The sequence below is a fragment of the Macaca fascicularis genome, chromosome 3, assembly GCF_037993035.2.
Source record: "Macaca fascicularis isolate 582-1 chromosome 3, T2T-MFA8v1.1".
NCBI lineage: Eukaryota > Metazoa > Chordata > Mammalia > Primates > Cercopithecidae > Macaca > Macaca fascicularis.
The window spans coordinates 35,197,152-35,214,258 of NC_088377.1; the positions used below are offsets into that span (position 1 = coordinate 35,197,152).

Here is a 17,107-nt window from a genome sequence, read left to right on the forward strand (position 1 = left end):
GATTGGTAGACAGAGGAGGATGTCCCGTCTCAGGATGGCGTGGAGTTCCCCGAGCTGCAAAGTGGTGGAAGGCCATGTCGGTGGGGAGAAACATGCCCCACGTTGCTGATGACATGCAAGTCAAAAGCAGGCGTCTCCACGCTATGGCACTGGCCTTGTCTACAGAAACCTCTTTCCTGGGAAGCGAGCACAGGCCACAGCGGGGACAGCGCTGAACAAGCTTCGGGGAAACGCCATGTGATGAGGTCAAGAGATGCCACGTTTTTCTTTTCTTTTTTTTTTTTTTTTTTTTGGAGACAGAGTCTCACCCTGTCACCCAGGCTGGAGTGCAGTGACACAATCTCGGCTCACTGCAACCTCCACCTCCCGGGTTCAAGAGATTCTCCTGCCTCAGCCTCCCGAGTAGCTGGGATTACAGACACCTGCCACCATGCCGGGCTAATTTTTGTACTTTTAGTAGAGACGGGGTTTCACTATGTTGGCCAGGCTGTTCTAGAATTCCTGGCCTCAAGTGATCCGCCCACCTCGGCCTCCCAAAATGCTGAGATTACAGGTGCGAGCCACCACGCCCGGCCCACATTTTTATTTTCACAGCTCAGCCAGATCCAGCTGAGGTTCCTTGGCAGCCGGGACACCAGTCCCCAGGACACGCAGTGCCTGACAGGTGGCTTTGGGGAGTGGAAATGCTGTGACCGTGTGAGTGAGGGCTGGTGGCTGGGGAACCCCCTGGGGGGAGTGACAGGCCTTTTGGGTGCTGATGGGCGTGGGGACAGCAAATGCCTTCCCGGTCATCTTGAGTCACGAGGCGCCCTGGGCGGTAGGATAGTAATTGTTTCATGGTGTTGTGTCAGCATCCCTGGGGTTATGATAGAACTTTCTAGTAACAGACAGGAGATAGCACCCCTTCCGACTGGAAACATCCTGGTCACCAAGCAAACCGGGCTGGGCCACTCCCTGCCTGGGGCGGCCACATCCCAGCCCTGTTCCAGCCCATCTTCCGTTGCTGAAACCTCCTGGACTTGAGCTGTCCTCCTGCCTCCGCCTCCCAAAGTGCGGGGATGACAGGTGTGAGCTGCCATGCCCGCTCCGGGAATCTGCATTTTTAAGTAGCAATGGGGTGGGTGCTGTTGCCGCCTTCTGGGCTTTGCTGTGGGGGGCGTCTCCCAGGCTAGGCTTTGCTTGGTCATTTATTTCCCTTATTAGTTTAACATTTGAGGGCTAATTGCTCATTTCTAACCTTCACCCCCAAACCATGTCCCAAATCTCTAGCACAATTAATAGCAGCCAGGAAATACACACAGATTCAGTCATCATGGTAACGCTGCTGTGCGGCAGGATCTGTGCTTGCAAACAGCCCACATGCCTGTGCACCTGCGCCCGGGGAGAGGGGAGCCAGGCCTCAGTCCCACCAAAGGGTCCTTCCAGCGTCTTAGAAGGAGGTCCTGTTTTACCACCAGACTGTGACCCAAGGTCAGAACAGGGACAGAATCTGCCAGCTTGACATCATCAGAAAGGCTTTGCCAGAGCTCAGGGGCTCCTGGAGGTCAGGGTACTGCTAGGAAGAGAAGAACCAGCACCTCTCTGCCTTCAGTCTCAAACTGGCCATCCCTGAAAGCAACTGGAGAGATTCAGGTCAGACTAAAGATAGAACTTCCCGCTGCCAGGGTTATGAGGGTGTGATGGGGAGGCTGCCAGGCATCCTTGGACACCTAGACCCTTGCCTGGCTTAAGTGATGCACTTTCTGACGGTGGTGAGAGGGGATCCAGTGTTCCCAGGGAGGGTCATCCCTCCTCTCCCAGACCAGCCAGCCACCTACACCCCACATCCCTGCCAGTGCTGGAGCAGGGAACCATTGCGAAGTGATTTCTCCCTCCAACGGCGCCATACGTCATGTTTTTTAATTTAAAAGATGCCCCGTGGAAGCATAACAGACCATTAAATGTTTGGGTCTCTAATTAACTCCAGAGCAGCCCGGGGCTGCAGGCCCAGAGGTAGGATGGCGGCATAAGCCTGGTGCATCCCAGGAGGCAGCACTCAGGGTCCCAGCCCCATCCCTGAGCCCTCCCCACTCGGGTTGGGAGGAGGCAGAGGGGACCAGGCACCCCCTTCCCCGCCTGCCAGGGCCTTGGGGAGGGGCTGCCTCACCTAGCCCTTGGCTCCTGCTCTGGGGCCTGCCTCTGCGTATTCTGGGGTGAGGCAGGAATCTGCATTTTTACTTTTTTTTTTTTTTGAGACAAGATCTCACTCTGTCACCCAGGTTGGAATGCAGTGGCACAATCATGGCTCACTGCGACTTCGACTTCCTGAGCCCGTGGGATCCTCCTGCCTCAGCCTCCCACCTAGCTGGGGTCACAGGTGCACACCACCATACCCGGCGAATTTTTTTTATTTTTTGTAAAAATGAGGTCTCACCATGTTGCCCAGGCTGGTTTCAAACTCCTGGGCTTAAGCCGTCCTCCTGCCTCCGCCTCCCAAAGTGCTGGGATAACAGGTGTGAGCCACCATGCCCGCTCAGGGAATCTGCATTTTTAAGTAGCAGTGGAGTGGGTGCTGTTGCCGCCTTCCTGGGCCTTGCTGTGGGGAAGTCTCAACTTCCTGGCTAGACTTTCCCACGCTGAGCCTCTGTTTCCTGCTCTGTCCAACTGAGGTAACACCTTTGCCTCCCTGAACCCTGGGGAGTGGCTCTGTATGTGGGAGGGACCGCGCACCAACGGACCATGGAGGAAACAGAAGCTTTTCTCTGTTGCACACTCGCAGGGCGTTCCTGCTCTTGGGGGCAGGGCAGGGGGAGCCCTGAGGCTTCCATGAGTTGTGTGGATGGCCTAAGGTCAGATGGTAAGGTTGTCAGGCACTCAGTACCGTTCCCACAGTCCCTTGACCTTCCCCAGCACTCACTGAGTCCTTACACAGGGGTGACGTGGTGCAGGCAGTGGTCCCCTCTGTTCTCCTCCCCAGCCCGGCCTCCTGGAGGGCAAGGCTGAGGTCAGGGGCCTGCCAGACCCAACCCCGTGGCCGTGTCCCCAGGAGCCAGCCCCGCTGAGTCAGCCCTCCCAGCCCCGGCCTTGCCTGCATCCCCCGCCAGCCTCCCCTGGACAATAGGATAGGAGCAGGGAGCGGAAGAGAGGGCCAGGCCTGGGGGGTCCTCTGGAGCTCTGAGGCTCCCCCTGGCCTGCCCTGAGCCCTCCATGGGCCCCCCTGTGTGGGCACCAGGGCTGGCAACTGTGCTGAAGGAAAACCCACATGTGTCCAGCATGCGGCTCTGTCTCCCACACTGCCTTGCACTGACCTTCCCTCCCCTACCGAGGAGAAAATGAGCATCTACTGGGCACCCCCTTGTACCCAGCAACATGCCAGGAGCCTTAAGTAGCTGGTGGTGCATCCCCACCACAACCCTGGGAGGCAGATGCCATGATGATTTCTGTTTGACAGATGAGGGGACTGAGGTTAAGAGAGGTTAAGTGACATGCCCAAGGTCACACAGCAGGCGCATGGCAGAGCCAACACCGTCTCCTGGCCTGCGATGGTTCTGCGTCCCCTCACACAGCAGGTGCACAGGTGGGCCCCCTACCTGCCCCTAGCCGGGCCAGGTCACTGTGGCAGGCCTTGCGGCTTGAGGCCCAACTGCCCTGATATGCCCATCACAGCCTCATGGGCTCTGCGGCAGAGCCCAGGGAGACAGGGCGAGAGCCAAACTGCAGAGGCAGGCAGACGTTAGCAGTAAACATGATCTATCGGCAAAACATTGGAACGATGAAAAGTTATCGATCTATAGCTTTCCACCCATCTCCCTGCCCCCCTCCCCCACACGTCTGGCCCTCTGCCCACCTTTCCCCCTGGAGCTGGAAACTTCGCTCCATCAGCAGAATCCTTAGTCCAGCCCTGGCCCCAGCCCCAGACCAGCCCTGGCCTCTCATCTGGTTTAAATGATCGAGACGAGGAACAATATTTTTAGACAGATGCACGCCCGTCCCAGCACGGCTGCTGTGATTATGCAAATTCAGTCGTAAGAAGTTTAAAAGCCTGGAACCACCATATTTCTTGATTTCATTAGTGATGACACAGGCTGCAGAAGGAACTTGGTGCCCGCCTTACACGCACTGTCCCCATCGTCCCCTGGGGGGCAGGGGAATGCTCTCTGCAGGGCAGCGTGTGTGAGTGTGATCACGAGACATCACGAGGGCTCCAGCCGGGGAGACACAGACATAATCCCAAGAGTTCTTGGAGGCGCCTGGTTCAACAATTTCATGTTAGGATGGGGGAAACTGAGGCCTGGAGACGGAAATTGGAGACCCCGGACTCTGGCTCCGGCCCAGATGCCTGGCCTCTCCTGCTGTGGCCAGTTCTCCCAGCAACTCCAGTACTCAGAGGGGAGAGGGTCTTCTTCCAGGAGAGGATTCTCAGGGAGCAATGCCGTGCTCTCTCCTCCCACCCCTTCTGAGCAGAGAGGCCCAGGGAGGGGAGATGATCTGGTCAAACAACAGGCTCCTCTCCCAGCACTCAAGCCCTTCCACCTGCCCCCACTACCCCTGCAGCCTTACCTCCTGCCCAGCATTGCCCACCACTGCCTGCGCCCTGGGCACCCCACACTCCCTGGAGGGGCTTCCCACCTTCATGGCTCCAACACACCTCCTCTGCCTGGGATGCCTGTTACCCTCCTTCCCTAACAAACTCCTACTCATCTGCTGAGGCCCTTCAAGCCGCGGCTCCTGCCAAAGCCCGGCCTCGTTGCCCGCTGTCTCGCACACCTCCCTAGCTCCAGCCAGGCCTCCCGTTTCCCTGCAGGCCCCGCTGTGGTCTGTAAGCCCTTCAGGGGCCCCATGGTTCCTAAATGTCCAGTGCCTGGCAACCCATCTTCAGTGGACAGAACAAGACCAGGAGATGAACACGGACCCTCCTGCTCTGGGTCTCAGGGGCACGGCAGGGGGTTGACCCACTGGCTCCTGGCCCTGAATCCCAGCAGGTTCCAGCTGGAGTTGGGGTCTTTTCTGCTGTCCGAGGGGACTAGGTCCCACTCTGAGATGCTAAGCCACTTGCCCTCCACCCATCCAGGAGAGAGAACCTCTTCAGGAAGGCCAAATGTGCTTCAGATTCCATCCTTTTGAGTGTTCCCTCCACCTTCAACGTTCCCTGAAATGGCCAGCTCATTCGGTCAGGGGCATTCCCCCTCACCCCACCTCCCGGCAGCCCTGCCCTCCGCGCCTGCTCCTGTTTGAACACCCCTGCTGATGGGGGGCTCGCTACCTGTCACAGCCTGTTGGACAGAGCTCTTTAGCAACTGGGTCCCAGGAGTGCTCCTGTTTCCAGAGGCCACTGACTCTGGTTCCTGCCCCTCTCCACCCTCCAGACAGGCCCAGAGCTGAGCACATTCCAGGGTCACCGGGCCTAACATCTGACCCCATTCTCTGTTCTCCCGGCTTCCATGTCTGTCCCCCAGTAAGCACTCTCTGTGAATAGGCTATGCTGGCTGCCCCTTCCAGCTCCCCCCAACCCAGGCGCTGCCTGTGGGAGGCAGGGCTGTCCCGAGATGGAAGCCTGGTAGGCTCAGGCCTGGGACAGGCAGATGCCCCCAGGACAGCCGAGGTCTCCGTGCGACGAGCAGACCTCGCCAGCGGCTGTGAGTGAATGCAGTCGTTCTGGGAGCCCATTTCCCCGAATAGCCCAGGCGACCTTGGCCAGTCCCTTCACTTGAGGGGCTTCCCATCCAGACCACAAAGGGTGCGTGGTCCCGTGTCCCATGGCATGGCCTGTGGTGCTCTCGTGGCTGCCCATGGCCGGGCACGTGGAGGCCTCTCTCCATCTGGGTGAGGGGCATCAGACACTGAAGCTGGTGGGGACATGCATGACCCAGCTGGGTCTGGCCCAAAACTGAGAGGCAGGACCCCCTGTGGGTTAGGGTTAGGATGCCCTAACTCCCTGTGGGCACTTCATATCTTTCCTGAGGGGGTAACAACTCTTATGGGCTTGATCAAATGTGAAAAGGATGGCCAGGCATGATGACACACACCTGTAATCCCAGTGCTTTGGGAAGCTGAGGCAGGAGGATGGCTTGAGTCCAGGAGGTCAAGGCTGCAGTGAGCTGTGATTGCACCACTGCACTCCAGCCTGGGCAACAGAGTGAGACCCATCTCTTTAAAAAAATACAAAAGGAAGCTAATGTTTGTGAGAAACCACAGGCCCATTGGGAGGAGTGGTCCTCACTCCCATTCGACGGAAGAGGAAGCAGAGCTGGCGCATCCCAGCCCGTGCGCAGCGTGGCCCGAGTCTGTCCAGTGCTGGCTGCCAGGCACCGCGCCGGCCCTGGGATGCCACAGTGACCAGGACACACAGCTCCTGCTCTTGCAATGGCAGGAGCAGCTCCAACATGAATTAAAAGTAAATAACCAAGCACAACATCAGGGAGAGAGAAGTGCCAGGATTTAAGCCAGGTGGGGGCTGAGAGTGAATTCGGGGTGCAGAGCAGGGAGGGTTCTTGAAGTGATGCTGCTGCATCTTGGACTGAACAACAGGAGGGAGCCGGAGCTTCCCAGGTGGAGGGGTGGCTGGTGCAGGGTCTTCAGCCAGGAAGGGGGTGTGCATCGGGGACAGGGAGCGAGAAGGCGCGGAGGCGGATCCGGTGGGCCCTGGAGATCGTGTTTGGAGGCTGGATTCTCCGCCACGCGCGGAGGACTGGATGCCCTCAGGGCTGCGCAGAGGGTGGGGCCGCAGGACTGCCTTGGTGGTTAGCGAGGCTCCCTCTGGCTGTGGAGGGAGAATGGATTTTGGGTGCCAGGAGATGAGGTGGAGCCAAGGGCGTCATCCCTGCCGGAAGTGGATTTGGGCAGTTTGGACCAGGGCGGTCGTGGTGGGAGTGGAGGGATTCCGGATGCTTCTGCAGGTGGATTAGATGCTACTGGAGTTGGACCAGGTGTGGGGGGAGGAAAGAGAGGAGTCCAGGATGCGGCATCAACTTTAGGTGGAGGAATGCGGTGGATGGTGAGCAGGGAGATGCCAGCAGGGACAAGATCTTGGAGCAGCCACTTAGATGCGACAGGAGAGAATCTTCAAGTCGGGGGCAGCCGAGGGCCTCGAGATAGATTGGGGGTCAGCTGCACAGAGACAAAACCACAGGGCGAGACCCCCTGGGAGTGCTGGGGAGAGGAGGCTGTGAGGACCGAGCCTGGGCTGGAACATGTGGAGTCGGGGTGAAGGTGAAGGAACCTGGATGGAGAGGGTGGCAGCTGGGACGCCGGAGCGGAGAGGGCTGCAGGAGGAAGCCAGCAGCTGCCTGGGCCAAGGGCTGCTGAGAGGCTGAGCAAGACAAAAATGGGCACCAGAAGGGCAGAGGTCGCCAGTGACCTTGGTGAGAACGGCTCAGAGGGCCCGAGGGGGGGACGCTGGACGGGGTGGAGCTGAGGATGGAAGAGGAGGTGAGGGAGGGGAATGGAAACCACTGCCGATCCTTCTGAGAAAACCTGCCACGTTGAGGCAGAGGCTGGAGGGCACGCAGGTCAAGTTGGTTTGTTTTATGGAAGGTTCTAGAACTAGAACCTTCCAATACATCGATACAATGGAACTATATCGAGTTCCATTACAGCAGCTACTGGCCACATTTCTGGTGTTCCAGAGCCACAGGAGACCTGTGGCCGCCCTGCTGGACAGTGCAAGTACAGAACCTCCATGCATCCAAGAAAGCTGCAGGGGAAGGATGGCATTGCAGAGGGCTGGAGGTATCAGACCCCAGAAGTGCCCATTCCAGAGGGGCCACAGCCTCTGCATCTCCCTGAGGCAGAAGGCCAGGCCCCGGGAGCAGGTGCAGATGGGCTGAGAGGAAGGGGAGCTCCTTTCAGGCAGCGGGGAGCAGCCCTCCCGAGGGCTGCCGTGGGCCTGCTGGCCTCCCTGAGGCCTTGTGGTCCACACCCATGCTAGCCTCTGGGTCTGAGGTTGCAAGTGTGCTGAGGAGGGGAGCAGGGCTGGGCCCGGGTCTGTGCGGGAGAGCAGCGCCCGTGTGGGGTCTCCGCACCTGCCCTCCGTGCCGGCCAGCACTCCTTTCTAGAAACGTTGTTTAATGGGTGGATCACAGGATGCGGGGTACAGGGGCAGGTGTGCGTGTGGATCAGCGAGGGCATCAAGAATGACTGAGTGAGCGAGCCCAGCTGGAAAGGGCCTTGGGGGGCCTGTGGTCCGTCCAGAACCTTCCTGGGTGATTCAGCCTTTCCCTGTTTCCTGTGCCAGGTCTACAGCCTCTGCCCTTGGGGGCTCTCAGACCCAGGGCGCCTACTGAACCCTTCCTAGCACAGCACCCATCCAGCCTGTCCCCCTGGCCCCCAACAGGAGGCTGCACAGGGCTGACTCACAGTGTGACCTTGGAGAAGTCCTTCTCTCTCTGTGCCTCAGTTTCCCCACTGGGAAGTGAGCTGCAGAATGAAAACTTCGGGCCCTTTGGCTGGGCGTGGTGGCTCACACCTGTAATTCCAGCACTTTGGGAGGCGGAGGCAGGTGGATCACTTGAGGTCAGGAGTTCGAAACCAGCCTGACCAATATGGTGAAACCCTGTCTCTACTACAAGTACAAAAATTAGCTGGGCGTGGTGGTGGGTGCCTGTAATCCCAGCTATTTGAGAGGCCGAGGCAGGAGAATTGCTTAAACCCGGGAGGCAGAGGTTGCAGTGAGCTGAGATTGCGCCATTGCACTCCAGCCTGGGCGACAGAGCAAGACTCCGTCTCAAAAAAAAAAAGAAAAGAAGAAAAGAAAAGAAAACTTTGGGGCCCCTCCAAAGCTTGGGGCCATAGAGGGGGCAAAATCCCATGCCTCCTACGGGGCTGTGGGCCCACCCTTCCTCACTGGCAGGGCGCTGGCCACACGGGGAGTCACACCCACATGCCCTGAAGATCCCCCTGCCCAGGAAACTTGGCAGTGAGGCCAGGCTGGGGGTCGGGGGAGGACTCCCCAAGCCCCTGTAGGTCAGGATCCTGCTCACCTGGACTCTGGGGCAGGGGCCGAACAGGAAGGTGAGGGCTGGACACTGGGCTGGGGATGGCCTCCCTCCCTCATCACATGGGCTGCCCAGCCCGATGGAGGAGGGCTCAGAGCTGGGCGGGGAGGTGAGGCTGTGCTCCCAGCACCACTCCCAAGGAGTCTGATGCACAGATTCTTATACTCACAATGCGGGGAGTGGGGCATGGTGGTAAGGAAAGGGCTGGCAGGGGAGGAACCAGGTGAGCCAGGAAGCAGGAGACAGTGTGGTGCTCAGCTGGGCTCTGGAGATGTCAGCCACTGCTGCACACTTAGAGCGTGTTTCCTGCATGCATGCAACATGCCAGACATACAGACCCCCGTGCATGTGTGAACATGAGGAAATCTGGGGGACTCTGAGCTGCACCCGTGCCACCCACACCTGCCTCCCCTTATCCCCAGACACACCAGGGCCCCAGGCCTCGCTGCCCAGACAGGGCGCCCTCAGTGACACCTGCTCTGCCTAGTGCCCCAGTGAGCATGGCCTGTGCACTTATGTACACAAGCCCTGTGTACACACCTGTGCACACACATCTGTACACGCACACACGCACGCAACCTGGCACACACGTACGAGGGCTCACGTGTACCAAACACGTGTGTGGGTGGACGTGGGTGTACATGTGTCCACAAACACACATGCACACACACACACGTACACACACACACACGTGACCCCCATGAGCACGCAGCCCTCCAGCCCTCAGCTGCCAGGCCCAGGAGAGCCTGGACAGCCCCAGGCCCCAAGCCTCCTCCCTGTGCCTGTGATAAGGGCTTTTAGGCCCTGTAATCCTCCTTACCTTGACTTTGGGTTATTTTGAGCAAGAGATTAAAGGTGATTACGATTGTGGGCTGAGGCGCCACGCTTCCTACATGCTTCCTGCGTGGCCGCTGGCCAGACCCGCCCTTCCGGAGGCTGGGCACAGCCGGACGCCATCCGCCCCATGTCCTCGGCCCGCCCCCGGCCAGCACGCGCCTCTGCCTGAGACCTGGGCCCCCAAGAGGCCTGGGAAAGCTAAATCCCAGCACTGGCACAGGTTGTCTGGGCACGGTGGAGGGATGGTGGGGAGGGATGGAGGGGCTGGTGTGGGTGCGGGATGGCAGGTGCACATGGCATGACGGTGACTGAGACAGCGCTGACTCTCCCGTGATGGTGGATTTCACATCCAACCAGACCACATGGGGACCCCATTTTCCCGACCCAAGCAGCCCCCGGAGCCATTTTTGAGTGGGCCTAGTCAGGTCCCACCCGGCTGAGCTGGGTGTCCCCTGGCCACTCCAGGCCAAGCCCTGGGTTAGCTCCCCGAGGCCTGCTAGGACCTCGCTACAGCTCCCGTGCCGTCTGACTTCTCCTCTTTAAATCAGAAATAGACTCTTCTCCAGAAGCTGGAACAAAATTGTTCTTTATGAAGTTTCCAAAGGGAGGAAAAAACCCATTTTACATCATTATATTTTTTTTCTCTAATTTAAACCGCTTCAGTGCAGACTAGTTGCAAACGTCAATATCAGTGAAATACACTCAGCTGGATGCGCGCCAGGCCACGGCTCGGTGACAGAGGCCGGCTGTAAATCCACATACTAACAAGCAAACACACACCCATTTCTCTATCCTGCAGGGGAGACACAGGCGGCCAGGAGGTGAGGCTGCACACCAGGGGGGGCCCCCTTGTCTCGAAGGCAGTGGTGGGGGGTCCGTGGGGGAGCAGGAGCCCAGCAGCGTGCTTCGCTCCCCAGACGTACCTCCAGCCCCATCTGCAGGGTGCTTCCTACCTGGGGCTTCCTCCTCTATGGCTTGGTCCCTACATCCTCTGTGTCCAGGCTTAGCAGACACTAGGGAGATAGAGGAGGCACCGTCCTGCCTGGAGACCCTCGGGGTCCAGTGGAGGCTGAGGAATAGAGCAGAGGACCCTGTATGGTGGCAGGGAGGATGGCGGGAGAGGCATCCGGCTCCCCCAGGGGCCTCAGAGCTGTCCCTCTCCCAGCCTGGGGAGGATGAGCAGAGCCTGGAAATTCTCGGCGGAGCAAGCGGTTCCCTTCCTTCCAGAAGGGAGGTGGCCACACTCCACCAAGGTGAGGTGCAGACAGTGCCAAGTCCCAGTGCCGTGTAGACACCCTCAGAGACCATCCAGCTGGCTCATTTGGGGAAACTGAGGCCCAGAGGGGGCACAGCATGCCGGGGACACAGGGCAGGCGAGCTCAGACCGAGACCTGGTAGACACGAGTCCCGGGACAGGCCAGAATACCTCCCGGTGCCTCCCTCCCAGAGGGCTGGAGCGGAGCCCGCACCCTGGAAGGATTCTGTGCCGTGAGCTGGGGACCCTGCGGTGGGTGCACAGGGCAGCTCCTACAGGCGGCTCCAGGGGCATTGCGGCCGGGCCTCCTGGGAGCAGAAGCGGCAGGCGACGGGCACCGTGCCCAGTGGGGGCCTTCACACGCGCATCCCTGGCCGCAGCCAGCCGGCAGAAGCCCCGTCACTCAGCCAAGTGACTTTAGGTCCCAGTCCCCTGCCTCAGTTTCCTCATCCGACCAGGGTTGTGCCGAGAGTGAAATGGGCTTCAGGGGGTCTCAATTCTGGGCTGTCAGTACCTTGGAGCCCGGCCAAGCAGGTAGTGCCCCATCCATTTTGCAGATGAGGAAACTGAGGCCCGAGAGCCGAGGAGACCCCTCCACGGGAGGGTGAAGCATTTCCTCCCTTATCCTGACCCGTCTCAGGACCCCCCAGGGGCTTCTGAGGAAGGGGCTTCTGTTTTCTTCTGTGTTTTACAGAAGAGGCCGGGGGGCTCAGCGGAGCAGGGACTCAGCCCACGTTCAGATGCGCTGCTGTGAGATGCTGGCCATCCCCTGACCGCTGTCTTCTCTTCTGTCTTGCAGCAGGAACGTCGGAGCAGGAGGAGCCAGTGGAGCCGTCAGGACACCCAGGCCCATGGGGCAGGAGGCCTCGGTCACCGCAGGACTGGGGCGGAAGACGAGAGACAGCCGGCCGTGAGGGAGGCACCCTCCCTCCCCGCGCTTACGTCACGTGGCCATGCAGTTTGGGACAGGACACCCCTGAGAGTGCAGGCACCTCCCCCTCCCGCCCCTCCATCCCTCTGGGGGCTGCCGCCTGGCCCCCCCACCTGGTCCCCCTGGGCAGGCTGAGTTGGGACTCCCTGCAGGGCGGTCCCGATGGCCGGGTGTGGGTGGGGCGCGCTGTGGGTGTGTGTGGCGGCCGCCACCCTGCTGCACGCAGGCGGCCTGGCCCGCGGGGACTGCTGGCTGATCGAGGGTGACAAGGGCTTCGTGTGGCTGGCCATCTGCAGCCAGAATCAGCCGCCCTACGAGGCCATCCCACAGCAGATCAACAACACCATCGTGGACCTGCGGCTCAACGAGAACCGTATCCGCAGCGTGCAGTACGCCTCGCTCAGCCGCTTCGGCAACCTCACGTACCTCAACCTCACCAAGAACGAGATCGGCTACATCGAGGACGGCGCCTTCTCGGGCCAGTTCAACCTGCAGGTGCTGCAGCTGGGCTACAACCGGCTGCGCAACCTCACGGAGGGCATGCTGCGCGGCCTGGGCAAGCTGGAGTACCTGTACCTGCAGGCCAACCTCATCGAGGTGGTCATGGCCAGCAGCTTCTGGGAGTGCCCCAACATTGTCAACATCGACCTGTCCATGAACCGCATCCAGCAGCTCAACAGCGGCACCTTCGCCGGCCTGGCCAAGCTGTCGGTGTGTGAACTCTACAGCAATCCCTTCTACTGCTCCTGTGAACTGCTGGGCTTCCTGCGCTGGCTGGCCGCCTTCACCAACGCCACGCAGACCTACGACCGCATGCAGTGCGAGTCACCGCCCGTCTACTCCGGATACTACCTCCTGGGCCAGGGCCGCCGCGGCCACCGCAGCATCCTCAGCAAACTGCAGTCAGTCTGCACCGAGGACTCGTACGCGGCTGAGGTGGTCGGGCCCCCACGCCCGGCACCCGGGCGCTCACAGCCGGGCCGCTCCCCGCCGCCCCCACCTCCTCCAGAGCCCAGTGACACACCCTGTGCCGATGATGAGTGCTTCTCCGGGGATGGCACCACGCCACTGGTGGCCCTGCCCACACTGGCCACGCAGGCCGAGGCTCGCCCCCTCATCAAGGTCAAGCAGCTCACCCAGAACTCGGCCACCATCACTGTCCAGCTGCCCAGCCCATTCCACCGGATGTACACCCTGGAGCATTTCAACAACAGCAAGGCCTCCACCGTGTCCAGGCTGACCAAGGCCCAGGAGGAGATCCGCCTGACCAACCTGTTCACGCTCACCAACTACACCTACTGTGTGGTGTCCACCAGCGCCGGGCTGCGCCACAACCACACCTGCCTCACCATCTGCTTGCCCCGGCTGCCCAGCCCGCCCGGCCCGGTGCCCAGCCCCTCCACGGCCACCCACTACATCATGACCATCCTGGGCTGCCTCTTCGGCATGGTGCTGGTGCTGGGTGCCGTCTACTACTGCCTGCGCAGGCGGCGGCGCCAGGAGGAGAAGCACAAGAAGGCCGCCTCTGCCGCCGCAGCTGGCAGCCTCAAGAAGACCATCATCGAGCTCAAGTATGGGCCGGAGCTGGAGGCGCCCGGCCTGGCCCCGCTGTCCCAGGGCCCGCTGCTGGGCCCCGAGGCCGTGACGCGCATCCCTTACCTGCCTGTGGCTGGCGAGGTGGAGCAGTACAAGCTGGTGGAGAGCGCGGACACCCCCAAGGCCAGCAAGGGCAGCTACATGGAGGTTCGAACCGGGGACCCTCCGGAACGCAGGGACTGTGAGCTGGGCCGGCCGGGGCCTGACAGCCAGAGCTCAGTGGCCGAGATCTCCACCATCGCCAAGGAGGTGGACAAGGTCAACCAGATCATCAACAACTGCATCGACGCGCTCAAGTCCGAGTCCACTTCCTTCCAGGGCGTCAAGTCGGGGCCCGTGTCCGCCGCCGAGCCGCCGCTGGTGCTGCTGTCCGAGCCGCTGGCCGCCAAGCATGGCTTCCTGGCGCCCGGGTACAAGGACGCCTTCGGCCACAGCCTGCAGCGGCACCACAGCGTGGAGGGGGCCGGGCCCCCTCGTGCCAGCGCCTCGTCCGGCAGCTCCGCGCGCAGCCCCCGCGCCTTCCGAGCTGAGGCTGTTGGGGTGCATAAGGCCGCGGCCGCCGAGGCCAAGTACATCGAGAAGGGCTCCCCCGCGGCCGACGCCATCCTCACTGTGACGCCCGCGGCCGCTGTGCTGCGGGCCGAGGCCGAGAAGGGTCGCCAGTACGGCGAGCACCGGCACTCGTACCCCGGCTCCCACCCGGCCGAGCCACCTGCGCCCCCCGGGCCACCGCCGCCGCCTGCGCACGAGGGTCTGGGGCGCAAGGCGTCCATCCTGGAGCCGCTCACCCGGCCGCGGCCCCGCGACCTCGCCTACTCGCAGCTGTCCCCGCAGTACCACAGCCTGAGCTACTCCTCCAGCCCCGAGTACACCTGCCGGGCCTCCCAGAGCATCTGGGAGCGCTTCAGACTGAGCCGCCGGCGGCACAAGGAGGAAGAGGAGTTCATGGCCGCAGGCCACGCGCTGCGCAAGAAGGTTCAGTTCGCCAAAGACGAGGATCTGCACGACATCCTGGACTACTGGAAGGGCGTGTCGGCCCAGCACAAGTCCTGAGCCCGCCCCCCCCAAGACCCACGATGCCCACTGGACCAAAAAGGATGCAGGATCCACCCAGAGACTCACACGCACAACACCACAGCATCCAACACACGCACAACACCACAGCAACTGTGACAGCCGGGGGGCCCTGCAGAGGCGAGGGGGGCGCGGGCGGGGACAGACAAGGGAGACACGTCCCGAGCTCCTGTGGCTGGTCCTGGGATGCGCTCGCCGCCCTGGGTGGTACGTGTCCACACACACACACACACACACACACACACACACACACACACACGAGGGACTTCGGAAAACTGTGTCTTAGGGATGGGGGGTGGGGGTGGGGATTTTTTTCATTATCTTTCCTCTTTTGAGTCTTCTCTGCCTTTTCTTTTCCTCTCTCTTTATTTTCTTCCTTTTATAAAAAAATAAAATAAAATACAAGTTCTTTTAAAAAAGACATAAAACGCCGTCCGTGGGGGGTGTGGCCGGCGTGGCCACCTCGTGGCCCCTCGTGTGATCTCCTCGGTCCGTGGTTTTCTGTGGATTCTCTGTCCAGTCTGTCTCTTCGTTGCCGCCTCTGGAGTCCACCGTAGAAGGGCAGAGTGAATGCCGGCGGCCAGGTGGCCTCTGGGACAGGTCCTGGAGCCCTGCTGGACTCAGGGTGGGTGGAGGCTGTGCCTGTGGACGGCCGGGGTGGCCGGAAGGGCCGAGAGCTGGGAGACACGTCCCCCAGCCCAGCCCCCGTGTACACTGTAGTCGTTCTATTGTACAGAAAAAAATATTTCTATATTTGCAATGTTTGCTGTAAAATGAGAAAGAAGAAAAGACTATGTCTACTAAAAAAAAAAAAAACAAAAAAAAAGATTATGTCTACTTAAAAAAAAAATCTGCAAAGGAAAAGAAGTCAAATGCTTGTTTGTCCTGGGTTTTTACTGTGGGTTTCAGGGAAAGAGTTGAGGGTTTTTTACGTCCCGTTTTGGGGGGTGGTTGTACTGATTTTGGCCTTGGGGTGAGGACATGCTGTGCTCTCTTGGCGAGAGCATGGTGTGACCAGGGGGGTGCACCTGGGAACCCTTGGGAGATGGGCGGCCCACACTGGGCTGGAGCGTGTCTGAGAGCCAGTGTGGACAGGGACAGGGCAGGCAGGAACCGAGCTCAGGTGGCAGCAGGAGGATGGGCGGGAGCAGGGTCTTGGCGTGGTGGATCTGAGGTGCGGGGCCGTTTCTGTGTGTGTCTGGCTGTGCGTGCCAGCGGGGTGTGTGCAGAACCCAGCAGCTGAGGGGTTGTGAGTGGGCCTGGGACGCCCAGAGGCTCTTGAGTGAGGTTCTGGGTGAGTCGATGGTGTGGGTTTGCATGTGAGTGAGTGTGAGCGTGAGGTGGTTGGAGGGTGCGTCTGTGTGAGGGTGGGCTCCCCTGCCGTCACCAGAGCCCCAGCTACAGGAGGTGCCCAGAGACCCCTAATTCTGCGGGGGTCTCTCAGGATGCTGAGCCCAGAGCCAGACCCTGCACTGCAGCCCCTCCCCACGCATCTCACCCACCACCCCTCCCCCAGACAGCCCGCCATTGTGTGGCCCCTGTTCTGAGTGAATAAGAGGCTGGGGTCCACGTGGGACAAGCACCAGCTTGTTCAGCATCCCCGGGGGAGGGTGGAGAGAGTCCCTGGCTTCCTGCTGCCCAGAGCACGGGGTGCCCCTCATTCCACCTACAGGAGCCAGAGCGAGAGTCTGAGGAAGAGACTCCACTCCCCGGCCCTTGAATCCACCTGCCAGCTGAGTGGGGGTCTTGTACCCAACCCAGGGAAACCGCCCCCAGCCCTGCACCCCACGCAGAGCTGCCTTTCTGCTCAGAGGGAGGGCCCTGCTGGGAAGGGGACTGCCTCGCCCTGGGCCCTTCCCTCCCACATGGCCCCGGGGTCCAGACACCTGCCTGATGCTGGGACTGGGAGTCAAAGCTCCCTGTCACCCCTCCCTGCCTGCCTGGACAGCCCCTCCCCTCTCCTTCCTAAAGTCCCGGCTGCTGAGCCCCCACCCCACCCCTCCATCAAGGGCAGACCCACCCCCAGTCTGAACTCTGGCACAGACCCAGGGAGGCAGGAGGCTGCGGCTAGAGCCAGGTCCCAGAGGCAATGGGAACCCAGGAGACTCCAGGGCAGGAACTGGAGGGATAGAAGCTGGTTTTCAGGCTCAGACAGGTCCCAAGAAGGGACCCAGTCTCAGCCTGACCCAGTGGGGGACAAGGAGGGAGGGAGGAAGGGCCAGTGGGGGTAGGAGCAGGGGCAGCCTCTGCTTGCATGCCCTCGGTGACGGGAAGCTCACCCCTCTCCTCTGTCGCTGTCTCCAGCTTTTGGGACCTTCCTTAGAGCAGAAGCCCAGGGGCCCGTCCCCCAGAGGCCACAGAACTGAGGGCCCATCTGTCCCTTCCAGGTTAGCCAGCCTGGTCCTGCCACCTGCACTCAGGTCACCCCACCAAGGTCCTGGG

General features: G+C 60.8%; 1 protein-coding gene and 1 long non-coding RNA gene across 4 annotated transcripts in view; one reads left to right on the top strand and one right to left on the bottom strand.

The window, feature by feature from the left end:
- The window catches only part of ELFN1 (extracellular leucine rich repeat and fibronectin type III domain containing 1), an 82,859-nt gene extending 67,330 nt beyond the window's left edge, over positions 1 to 15,529 (top strand). For both annotated transcript variants that reach the window (XM_005549000.5, XM_045389771.3), the window contains exon 3: positions 11,864 to 15,529. In XM_005549000.5, coding sequence (XP_005549057.1) covers positions 12,158 to 14,644 — 2,487 coding nt within the window. In that variant the 5' untranslated portion in view covers positions 11,864 to 12,157 and the 3' untranslated portion in view covers positions 14,645 to 15,529. The remainder of the gene's footprint in view (positions 1 to 11,863) is intronic.
- On the bottom strand, positions 6,399 to 9,895 carry LOC123572473 (uncharacterized). 2 transcript variants are annotated; one of them, XR_006697067.2, is made up of 2 exons: positions 9,793 to 9,895; positions 6,399 to 6,890 (listed from the first exon to the last, which is right to left on the bottom strand). It is a non-coding gene; the product is annotated as an uncharacterized lncRNA (long non-coding RNA). The 2 variants fall into 2 exon arrangements; XR_010585227.1 differs by having other exon boundaries at positions 6,399 to 7,086.
- Positions 15,530 to 17,107: the final 1,578 nt, after the last annotated feature.